The 13090-nt window shown below is 32.0% G+C and overlaps 1 protein-coding gene across 1 annotated transcript; it reads right to left on the bottom strand.

Annotated features, from left to right (window-relative positions):
• Positions 1-11784: 11784 nt before the first annotated feature.
• On the bottom strand, positions 11785-13040 carry LOC114757498 (serpin-ZXA-like). Its single transcript, XM_028946567.1, has 2 exons — positions 13035-13040; positions 11785-12681 (listed from the first exon to the last, which is right to left on the bottom strand). The coding sequence occupies exon 2, from the start codon at positions 12650-12652 to the stop codon at positions 12029-12031; it is 624 nt and encodes a 207-aa protein (XP_028802400.1). The 5' UTR covers positions 12653-12681; positions 13035-13040; the 3' UTR covers positions 11785-12028.
• Between the last annotated feature and the right edge of the window lie 50 nt (positions 13041-13090).

The raw sequence follows: 13090 nt of genomic DNA on the forward strand, positions 1-13090 counted from the left end.
GACCGTCCTCTTGAGCTTTAGTGTGTTTTAATTTGCTTGACTTTCCCTGATTTATAGGAGAATATGTGATGTGATGTGCTTAAAAGTTAAGCCATCTATTTTCTTAAAATTTAAGCATATCGTAAGTATTTTTGATATAAACAGTAAAATTGATATACTATTATTAAACATCATAAAATTTAAAGAGAAAATTACCTATAACTTCTAGGAAAATAAAATAAAATGCAGATCATTCAAAAAAAAAATTAAATACAGAGAAATTCTAATAAATTTAATTTTTCCACAATTTATTTCTAAATGACGTGACACGGTTTATATATATAGAAGTTTCAATTGTAAATATAAATTGTTAAATTTGACTTGCAAAATAAGAAACTTTGGAATTTATTGCATTTAATTTTCTTATCTCGGAGATTTATGGATAATTTTCTCAAATTTATGAGAGAATGGGATGTGATAAACTCAATTAATATATATGTGCGGCCTCTTTATGGGTTCCTCCATAAGCTTTTTTCTTAACCTTTGAGCATATCGTTATATATAAAATATGTTTAATATAAAACATAATTGTTATAATATCATTAAACAACATAAAATTACCTATAGATCCTTGCCAAGAAAATTAAACAGAGAGGTCCTAGAAAGTTCAATTTGTTTTTTCCTCACAAGTTTTTCCTGCGAATGACGCAACTCGACTTTTAAATATCGAAGTTTACCTTGCAAATTTGAATTTTGTTTTTTGAAAACCTGTCTATATTATTTTCTTACTTGAGAGCTCTAGATAATATTCTCAAATTTAAAATCTTTTCTTGGGTATATGAGAGTATAAAATCTTTAACATGCATCACTTTTTATGAGTTACAACAATTGTAACTCATTCTTCAGACCCCATGCAATAAAATGGAATTATATTTGTGAGTTATTATGTCTTTCTTATTATTGTTATGTCATTTCTCCTAATAATAACTATTATTATTACTATTATGTCTTTTTTTTTTAAATTCAACCTCAATCAAAAGTTTTTAATGCATATTGAAATATAGTTAATATCTATATAAAAGTTGTCGATGATCAATAGTCAAAACTAAGTAGTTAACTTGTATATGTATCTTTGTTGTGTCATATTGGTAGTAAAACAATGGTAGCATAATATTATGGGAAAAAGACAGAAAAATGCACATTTAACTTCAGAAGCCCAAAAACGTCTGCTGAATTCAAGAAATCCCATTTTGGTACCATGAGACCAAATTGGGATTATTATGTGAAAGGAAAAGACCAAATTGCCACTCATTTTAAATATTATTTTTAAAATATCACAGCCCCTACTGGCCGGCCGGTCACCGGACCTCCGGTGGCGGCGGTCACCGGAGCTCTGGCGACCAGCCGACAATTGGTCACCGGAGCTCCATCAGTCAGATTTTTTTTTTGAAAATTTTTACAACTTCAATATAACGGTTAACAACTTTTGTAATGCTATTAACAATTTCAGTATAGCAATTAACAACAGTTTTTCTGGGAAATTCAACAAACTCCGGCGACCGGAAACAATTTTTTTGAAAATTTTTACAACATCAATATAATCGTTAACAACTTTTGTAACGCCATTAACAACTTCAATATAGCAATTAACAACAGGTTTTCTGAAAAATTCAACAAACTCCGGCGACCAGAAACAATTTTTTTGAAAATTTTTACAACTTCAATATAACGGTTAACAACTTTGTAATGCTATTAACAACTTCAGTATAGCAATTAACAACAGTTTTTCTGGGAAATTCAATAAACTCCGACGACCGAAAACAATTTTTTTGAAAATTTTTACAACTTCAATATAGCGGTTAACAACTTTTGTAACCCTATTAACAACTTCAGTATAGCGGTTAACAACAGGTTTTTGAGTTTGTTAAAGGCATTACTCAAGTTATAAAAATGCCACATTTTGAATTTTTTGAAAAACTTGTTGTTAACTGCTATATCAAAGTTGTTAACCGTTATATTGGAGTTGTAAAAATTTTCAAAAAAACGTAATTGTTAACGTTATACTGAAGTTGAAAATTTTTACAACTTCAATATAAGTGTTAACAACTTTTATAATACTATTAACAATTTCAATATAGCAATTAACAAGTTTTCTGGTAAATTCAACAAACTCCGGCGACCGGAAATAATTTTTTTGAAAATTTTTACAACTTCAATATAGCGGTTAACAACTTTTGTAACCCTATTAACAACTTCAGTATATCGGTTAACAACAGGTTTTTGAGTTTGTTAAAGGCATTACTGAAGTTATAAAAATGCCACTTTTTGAATTTTTCGAAAAACTTGTTGTTAACTGCTATATCAAAGTTGTTAACCATTATATTGGAGTTGTAAAATTTTCAAAAAAACGTAATTGTTAACGTTATACTGAAGTTGAAAATTTTTACAACTTCAATATAACGGTTAACAACTTTTATAATGCTATTATCAACTTCAGTATAGCAATTAACAATAAGTTTTCTGGGAAATTCAACAAACTCCGGCGACCGGAAATAATTTTTTTAAAAATTTTTACAACTTCAATATAGCGGTTAACAACTTTTGTAACCCTATTAACAACTTCAGTATAGCGGTTAACAACAGGTTTTTGAGTTTGTTAAAGGCATTACTCAAGTTATAAAAATGCCACTTTTTGAATTTTTCGAAAAACTTGTTAACTGCTATATCAAAGTTGTTAACCGTTATATTGGAGTTGTAAAAATTTTCAAAAAAACATAATTGTTAACGTTATACTAAAGTTGAAAATTTTTACAACTTTAATATAATGGTTAACGACTTTTATAATGCTATTAACAACTTCAATATAGCAATTAACAACAAGTTTTCTGGGAAATTCAACAAACTCCGCGCGACCGGAAATAATTTTTTTGAAAATTTTTACAACTTCAATATAGCGGTTAACAACTTTTGTAACCCTATTAACAACTTCAGTATAGCGGTTAACAACAAATTATTTTGAAAAATTATATAACTCAAAAACCTGTTGTTAACCGCTATACTGAAGTTGTTAATAGGGTTACAAAAGTTGTTAACCGTTATACTGAAGTTGTAAAAATTTTCAAAAAAATTGTTTCCAGTCGCCGAAGTTTGTTGAATTTCCCAGAAAAGCTGTTGTTAATTGCTATACTGAAGTTGTTAATAGCATTACAAAAGTTGTTAATCGTTATATTGAAGTTGTAAAAATTTTCAAAAAAATTGTTTCCGGTCGCCGGAGTTTGTTGAATTTTCCAGAAAACCTGTTGTTAATTGCTATATTGATGTTGTTAATGGCGTTACAAAAGTTGTTAACGGTTATATTGATGTTGTAAAAATTTTCAAAAAAATTGTTTCGGTCGCCGGAGTTTGTTGAATTTCCCAGAAAAACTGTTGTTAATTGCTATACTGAAGTTGTTAATAGCATTACAAAAGTTGTTAACCGTTATATTGAAGTTGTAAAATTTTCAAAAAAAAAAAAATCCGACCGACGGAGCTCTGGTGACCAATTGTCGGCTGGTCGCCGGAGCTCCGGCGACCGCCGCCGCCGGAGGTCCGGTGACCAGCCGGCCAGTAGGGGGTGTGATATTTTAAAAATAATATTTAAAATGAGTGGCAATTTGGTCTTTTCCTTTCACATAATAATCCCAATTTGGTCTCATGGTACCAAAATGGAATTTCTTGAATTCAGCAGACGTTTTTGGGCTTCTGAAGTTAAAGGTGCATTTTTCTGTCTTTTTTTCCTAATATTATTCTTAATATTGGCCCGACCCAACAAGAGATGGTGAGATCAAATCTGACATTCACCCTTTTACCAAAAAAAAAAAAAAAGGTCCCATTGGCAGCCACCTCGTCTATGGCTTGGGGTTTTAAATTTTTTTAAATAAAGGCATTATTTCATTTCAATTTAATTTTAAAATGACAACTTATATTTCCCTCTTAGTTTGATATTATGAAATGTTAGCTTCCTAAATTGGGATATCATATTTTCACCCTTCTTTTTTTATCATTTTCGCGTATTACTTTCAAGTTATCTATTGTTAAATTGGTTCCCTTTTGCCTTCTCTTCAGGCATGGAAACACAAACAGAAAAGGATACTCCTTGAAATTTTACCTAATAAGCTTTTACGTTTGAAGGATTTGGTTAGGGCTTGGTTTTACGTTTTACACATAGAATTGTTTGGAAGACAAAAAGTATGTAAGACAACCCTTTCACACATAGTTTTTTACATAAATTATATATCATCATTTCTACCTATAGTGATATTCATAATAACTAGGATATATAATACTCATCCGGTGCAAATTATTTTTCGATATTTTATCTTAGAAGAAACACTTGAATATCACAGGATTTTTGAAAATAAGAAGTTTATGTTAATTTAGTATTATACTACCTCTAGTCCTTAATATAAGAGCTTGTTTAATTTTTATTTTGATCCTAAATATAAAACTCTAATCTATTTTGTCTCTTATATTTATCCATATCCTTGTAATAATGATAGTTCTAGCCAATATACTTGATTAGCAAGGATGTTTTAGGAAAGACAATATATATATTTATTACAAATCATTAACTTAACTAATTTTTTTTAATCTAATCAAATTAGTCAACTAGCTCTTATATTAAGGATCGGAAGTAATATGTAATATTGGTTACATGATTATAGTCCTGTGATAATAATAACAGTTTCAAGCTTGAGGTTAAAAAACAATACTAGGCCATTTTGATAAGGAATCGTGAGTATTGTGTAATTTTCAAAAGATCTATAATAATATTCTTCATATCTTTTGGAGGTCATGAAGGGAACTTCCACAATCTGTCCATCGAGAAGAATGAAATTTTTGGTTCTAGTCATGGTGGGGACAAACTTTTGATCCCATGCTCCTTTGAAATATGGAGCATTAGCAAGAATTAGCTTTGTCTCTTGATATAGGAACCAAATGGAAGAATCTCACTTATCAATCCAGTAGTTGCATTTTCAGCCCATGAGTTCACTTCCTGCACAACTTCCTCAGCTTAGTGAACAAAATCCATAGAATTGGTCAAATCAAAAGCTTTGCAATTCATTATCTACACAGCTCCACTTTGATGAGGAAAAACATGTAAAAGTTTCAGTCAAAAAGGAAAAAAAGAGAGTTAAGTGCGGGTAAAGAACACAAAGATGAATAATCAAAATAGTACCTCAAATCGACCAGTTCAATTTGGCTTCTGTAAACATTTCTGACTATCTCTTCAAAACTAATCTTCAAACCAAAAGTTTCTTCCACCCAAGCAACATTAGCAAAAGACAGAATTGGACCTTCTCTTCCAGTGCCCTCAACATGCCTTAAACTAGAAACAAATTGTGAAGATCAGATCATCTTTACTGTTAGATCCCAGAAAAGATAGAAGTTGGTTCAAGGTTTTTCCTTTAGCCAGCAGTAACAAGGCTCAATATGACATTATGAAGAGATAGTGGGGAAGATATGAAATTTGATGCCTTTTCAATTTGTTTCTGGAGAACTCTCCGTGGTACTTGCAAACAGAAATCGGTATTGAAGGGAATAGTGTGAGTCTGTGAAGGGGATGCCATTCTCTTGAGCTTCAGTACGCTTCTTTAGCATGACTTGCCCAAATTTACTAACGAATATGCGCCGGCGTCTTTCGGATTCTTCATTATTAAAGCTTAACCTTTGAGGATCTTGTTATAACTTACATTATGTAATTGATATATTACAATATAATTAACCAAATCAAGATAAAATATTAAAAAAATGAAATAAATCATGCTATATTCATAAGCGATTAATAGTATGACTCGATCTTTAAATTTTGTGCAAGGTTCCAAACCTATATCTCATTGTATTTGTTTTCTTTTGCCGGCCAAGTTATTTCTTATTTGTTTTACTTTTGTTTTGTCTTTTTCCCCCTTATTTAAACTTTGGAAGTGTGTGCGTGTATTGTCATGGATTAGCTTATTTTTAGTATTTTGCTCATAGAAATCCTGTCAGTTTTACTTTCAAAAAAAAATCTCTCAATATAATGATATTAATTGATCCGTTATCCCAATTCACATTTCCATATACCTATGGATAAGCCAAAATAAGCTCTCACTGGGTTGGAACTGGGAAAAACTAATTTGGAGATCCTTGTAATTTTCATGAATTTTGGATTAGGTCCTCATGCATTACACTCAAGTCCCACATAAAACAATTAATTCATAAAAAGTCCCTCGAAATCTTGAAATGATTCCTAAATCCCTGGGGACCTGTGTGTAATAAATTCTAATTATGAAATTACCTATTTACCCCTATTAATTTGAACCCAATGCAATTCATTTACAACCTCAACGGTGGCTGTTAACAACCCGAGAAGAAGTGGTTAACAATCTTAGGAATCCCCTAATATCCCACAGAGTTAGTTGTTAAGGGCATTGTCGAGGTTGTCAACCATTTCTCCTCGGGTTGTCAACAGCCACCGTTGAGGTTGTAAATGAATTGTTACAATAAATTAGTGGGGGTAAGTGAGTAATTTCACAATTATAATTTATTACACACAAGTCTCTGGGGACTTAGGAATCATTTTAGAATTTTCAGGGACTTCTTCTAAATTAATTGTCTTATGTGGGACCTGAGTGTAATTATCCCTTCTTTCTTTTCATTGGGTCCTTAAACTTTTCCCGTTAGATCCTTTAGTCCTTGCTATTAAGTAGTTATTAAACTGTTAAAAATTTTGGTTATGGATAAGTGATGCGTGTCTAACAGGTCTCCCTCACCATCCTACTTGCCCTCTTGGAGTTTCTTAACGCTTGAACCATACCTTGCCCAGGCAACACATGACCAATCACCCCAAGAGATTGCTAACAACACCTCCACCCTCTTCAGTTCATGCAACTGGAACTCGTCCCTTCCACTCATAGCCGAACTTAATAAGAGTATGCACACAAGAAAAGAGTGTTTACTGATTTTATAGGGAAAACACAAAAAAAAAAAAAGATTAAGAAGCTTACGTGAGCTTTATATATATATACAAATATATAAATATATATAATTTCTATTGAAAAATCAAAAGCAAGCTCAGGTCCACTGCTGAGTACTTTCTCACTATATGCAGATCAGTGATTCAATGAAAATTACAGATTCCACAGTCATATAATATTATCTATACAGTGAAGATTCAGGGAAATATTAATTGATTCTTGAAGGTGTGGGAGATTGCAATAATATTTAGATCTTTAATGGTAGCCTTGTGTTGATGGTGAGTAGTTCAATTTACTCTGTTTTTCCATTACTAAAACAGGGGACGCTCTCCTAATTCACATATCATGCATAGATGATAACTATTTAATGGTATGTCACTTTTTTATTTCACATACATCGGAGTTGGGTCTTTTTTCTGTCCCACCATGAGTGGAAGGGTTGAGGTGCAGTCCCGAAAGAGGATGGAGGTGTTCTCAGCAAACTCTTGTGGGTGACTCACTGTGTGTCACTTGGACAAGAAATGCCCCAAGCCTTAAGAAGTTCAAGACAAGGTTAAACTAAATGGTGAGGCAGATGTTTTAAACATGTATTACTAAATCAATTTTTTTTTACACATGGAAGGTAAAAACAAAAAGAAACAAGGGCACAACAATGACCCATTCTATGTTAACCTCCAGCATGAGCATCTCTGTGAGTTCCCTACTATCTGAAGCCTATAGGGACAACTTAGATCTTGTTTGCCCAGGTTATCAGATTGGGCATTCCTGTCTCTATTGATTAGAACAATCTACATACTCTAGTCTCACTGAAGATTGTCTTTAATCTCATACCGATGCATAGTGGATATTTGTAACGGTGTTAATAACTATTTAACGGCAAGGTAACGGGGAAAAGTTTAATGACCTAATAAAAAGGGAAAAAAAGCTCAAAAGACCTGATTTAAAATTGATAAAAACTACAAGGATCTCTAAATTAATTTTTTCAAAACTAAAATATAATACTCCAATGATAAATGCAATTCGAATTTCAAATTTTATAATGACATGTGCAAGAAAAAAATTAACACAGAGACATCCAATTTTTTTTTTCTTTTTTAAAATTAATAAAGAGAGCCTAGTGTAAATATGTCAAATACGCTTAGTAGTGACTTTTTAGAGCAACTTATCTTAGTAGTTCTTCAACAGCTCTGTTTTTCTTCCTATGGGGGCCGAGAACTTAGAACAAGTTGTGACTTTCAACTTATTTGTTTGATTGGTTCCCTTTTGCATTCTTTTCTAGCATGGAAACAGACAGAGAAAAGCATACTCCTTGAAATTTTAGCTGAGCTTCTACCTTTGAAGGGTTTGGTTAGGGCTCTGTTTTATATGTATTTTACATTTAATTGTTTAAAAGAGGGAGAAAAAAATCCCAAGACAACTATTTCATGAAAAGTTTTTGACATTCATTACTATTACTTTTACCTATGCGGATATTCATGATAACTAGGATACATAATCATCTGGTGCACTTTATTTTTCAATATTTTATCTTATAAGAAATGCTTAGGCATCACAGGTTTTTTGAAAAGAAGAGCTTCATCTGAATTTTGAATCATGTAATATTGGCTACATGATTATAGTCTTGTGATGATTCGAACAATTTATTTATAATAATAACAGCTTTAAGCTTGAGGTTAAAAAACAATCCCAAGTCATAAAACGTTGTTAATAAACACCATAATCAAGGACGGAAAGATTATGACTTATGATATACTACCCCCGTTTTAAATATAAGAGCTAGTTAACTAATTTGAGTGGATTAAAAAAATAAATTAGGTTAGTTATTTGTAATAAATAAGTATTATCTTTTTTAAAATATCCTTAATAATCAAGTATATTAACTAAAACTACAATTATTAGGAGGACTACCTTGAAAAAGAATAGATAAATATGAGAGACAAAGTAAATTAGGATCTCATGTTTAGGACCAATTTATCCTCATGTCGCCTTTGGGGCTAAATTAAATTTGATCTAGAACGTAGCAAGTGATATAAAACAAAATCATTTTTTTTTATTAGAGCCAAAAATTAACTAGATCCTAGATTGACTAAAAACCAAATTGCTATTAAAAAGGATTTTTTTGGCTGGGTTTTTTTTTCAAATAGAAAAAGTTCAAATATATTTTTGCTGATGAATTAAAAACAATTCTAAATACTTTTTTTAATTTTCTTTTATATAAAAAATATGAAAAGTAATTTGAAAATAAAATTAAAAGAAAATTGATTAAAAAGATCACAAATGATAAAAAAATTGGATTTTAGAAAAATACTACCTCCGGTCCTTATTATAAGACCCCGTTTGACTTTTTGTTTGGTCCTAATTATAAGACCCCAATCCATTTTGTCTCTCATATTTATGCATTTTTTTCCAAGATAATCCTTCTAATAATGATAGTTCTAGCCAATATACTTAATTAGTAAAGATATTTTAGGAATGACAACGCTTATTTATTACAAATAACTAATTTAACTTACTTCCTTAATCTCCTCAAATAAGTCAACTGGGTCTTATAATTAGGACCGGAGGTAGTATGAGAGAATGCTTATTGGAAAATGAAAATTAAGTTATCATTGCCCAGAATGATTGGAAGTTATTTGTTTATTAATTTAAAAATAAAACTTTAATTACTGATTAAGTCAAGTAATCTTAATCAATGAATGTCCTAAAACTTTACCTACAATTACCAATTAAAAATACCATTAAAAAGCAATTAGCATGCAATTAGACTTAGATTAATATCATTTGATTGTTTATATAAAGAACACTCAATTTGAGATGTTTAACAAGTACGATGCAGTCATAAAATTCAGTCAAAGTAGAAAAGAGCAATATATCCACATAAAACTTCAAACAGAATATATCTGTATAAACTTCAAATTGCATAATTCAATCCCAATCACAAAAGTTTGAAATTAAGAAATATAACTAGTAATCTGATAAAATTTAATCAAATAGTATTAATCATAACTTAAGAAATCTATTATATAATTATTTAGAGGAATTGAAATAAAAAAAAACTCCTCAAACTTACCCAGAAGCAAAAACCCAATCCTCCATCTCCAACCATCGAAATTAGCCACACATGATTTGAATTTCTACCATGAACGATGACGGAGGCGGAGAAAGAGACAGAACTTGCCAGCGGTGGTGGGTTTAGGGAGGTAGCAATTCAGGTTGATGGAAGAATGGAGATCACCGGCGGTGAAGACTGAAGGTCGCTGACTAGCTCTGCCACTGTCTGCTCTTTTCTCATGCGTCTCCCTCTTTCAGCTCTGCCGCCACTGCGAAGATGATGAAGATGATCGAAGACAATGATGATGGTTGTGGTGATCGAGTGTTGATAGATGGTCGCGTGTGTGGTGGAGGTTGGAACATCGTGATGGTGAAGAATGGAGGACGCGCTCTGCCTCGTTTTTCAGTTGGTCCCGTTGAATGGCGATAGCGAATCTGATTATATCCTAAGCATTGTTTTTTTCCCTTTCAGCTTTTCATTTAATTTTCTTGCAATAAAATTCAAGATATTTTTGCTTTTTTTTAGCTCTATTTTCCTGCAACCACTCTCAATTCAAATTAATCATAATTAATGCATTTAAACTCAATAAATATGATAAAATTCTCAAAGGGAAAACTAATTTGGAAGTCCTTATAATTATCTTTAATTTTAAACTAGGTCCTCATATTTATTTTTCTTTTTATTGAGTCTTTTAATCTTTTATTGTTGGATCCGTTAGTTCCTACAGTTAAGTAAAATGAAATACCGCTAAAAGTCTCTGTTACCTTCTGTCCTTCCCACCATATCACCTTCTTGATTTTGTATCCACTCCTCTTTTTTCTTTTGTCCGGTTTGCGATCCTCACAGCTCCTAGAAAGCAAACTCCCATCTCATTCCGCAAATTACATATTATCAGAAGCTTTTTATTCTCTTCTTTGATTTCAAAATTAAGATCCTCAATTGACCAAAAAAATAAATTTTAATTTATTACCTATGATTCCCGGATTTCTTGTTCAATAAGGATGAGTAAGTAAAAAGAGAAAATCAAGCTGTTTATCATGTCTCCTTACTGTAACTTCCAAATTCGTTGGCTATACAAAGAGAAAAATCACTGCTTATTATTATTATCTCCTTCTCTGATTACAAATGTTTCAACACCCCTCAAAATTCTGTAGTTGTATTTGAAATTAATTTGTAATTTAGATCATACATTTTAATAGGCATAACCTTTTCGTAAGGCTCAAAGTACTCAACGGGGAAAAATTTTATAAATGGTCTGGAAAAAAAAAGGTTTTGAAACCCACAAGCGTCCTAGCTCACCAAATAAAAACTAAGAATCTGCAAAGCTATGACATTCTTCTGCTGGCTTGGCGTGATGTTTACCATTCTCACATTCAATGTATTATTCCATCTCATATTTTTAATTATGTAAAAGCATGTCAGATTTGTTATGCAGAGGCGGGAGGGAACAGCGAGGCCAAGAGAATATGGGGGAACGAGACGATGTAACGAAAGGTTTTAACAGAGTTTGTTCATATTTAATGGCAGGATTAATGGATCTAATGGTAGAAAATTAAAGGATCTAATAAAAAAAAAAAGTATAAGGACCTAAGTCAAAATCAAGGAAAACCATAAGAACTTTCAAATTAGTTTTCCCAATTCTCAAATAAGATATGAGTAGTTTTTCCAATTCTCAAATAAGATATGAGCAATCGTAATAAAATAAGAAGTTATCACCAAGATAAAATCAAATGAGGTCTTATATTAAACTTCAAAGGTAGTATCCCATTACTTGAGGAGCCATGCAAGTTGGCCATACATAGGATAGAAATACTTTCTCTAATCTTAAACATAGGAGCTTGTTACCTAGCTAATTCAGTGTAGGACCATATAACATTTATTACAAAAGAAAATACACAGGAAATACCAAAAACGATGAACCCAGGTCAAGACACATGATCTGAATAAATAAGATTTAAACCATTCAAGTACCACTATTAATATTTCTCATTGTAAGTATCACTTAAGAATCCAAGAGCGGATTAAGCACTGCTCCGATGAAGAATACAGCCATGGAAGTCTCTTCCCTTATCATGAACACAAAGGGGTGGTCAGCCACAAAACTTGGTTTGGGCCTCCTGGCACAACGTGCTCCAAAAGTAGCTGCTGTGCTAGTTGCAGCTTCGGTTCCTTCTTCATTGACTTCAACAAATGCCTTGTGCAAAATATTTGAAACATAAAGCTTGTGGCTAGAAGAAGAATCTGACACTTCTGTTAGCTCCCCAGGAGTGAAAGGTAAAGTTAGACCCAATTCTTTCATGCCCTCTGTGGCATCCAAGTTGAAGGAAAATTTAAATCTTGGGATCCAAAATTCAGGCATATTCTCTCTCCACAGTATAAATTTTTGATTTAAAAAGCTGGGGTTTGAGTTTAAAGTGTGAATCAGATTTGGTAAGCCGTCTTTCTCATGTGGAAGAAAGAAATACATGCTAAACTTCAAAGGGCTGCTGCCACTTTGGTAAGGTATGCTGAGTACTTTATAATTCTCAAAGGAATTGTAATAATATTTTTCACCTCTCTTGGAGGTCATGAATGGAACTTCTACATTCTCCCCATTTAGAAGATTGAAGCTTTTGGTTTTGGTCATGGTTGGATCAAACTTTTGATCCCATGCTCCTTTGAAATATAGAGCATTAGCAAGAACTAGTTTTGTTTCTTGATCTAACGAACCTGATGGAAGAATCTCCCTTATCAGTCCACTAGTTGCATTTTCAACCCATGAGTTCACTTCCTGGGCAACTGTCTCAGCCTAACGAACAAAGTCCATAGAATCAGTCAAATTAAAAGCTTTGCAATGTATTCTCTACACAGTTCCACTTTGATGAAAGAAACATGTAATAAATTGCAATAAAAAAGGAAAACAAAAGTGAGAGTTAAGTGCAAGCAAAGAAGCCAAAGATGAATAATCAAAATAGTACCTTTTTGATAAAGTCGACCAGTTCAATTTGGCTTCTATATACATTTCGGACTATATCTTCAAAACTAGCCTGCAATCCAAAAGTCTTTTCCACCCAAGCGCCATTAG

This window comes from Neltuma alba, unplaced genomic scaffold, assembly GCF_004799145.2.
Source record: "Neltuma alba isolate B1F8T4 unplaced genomic scaffold, ASM479914v2 tig00001488_pilon, whole genome shotgun sequence".
Classification (NCBI taxonomy): Eukaryota; Viridiplantae; Streptophyta; class Magnoliopsida; order Fabales; family Fabaceae; genus Neltuma; species Neltuma alba.

Coding starts and splice junctions, on each gene's coding strand:
- LOC114757498 (XM_028946567.1), bottom strand. CDS start 12,652: ATGACCAAAACCAAAAGCTTCAATCTTCTAAATGGGGAGAATGTAGAA.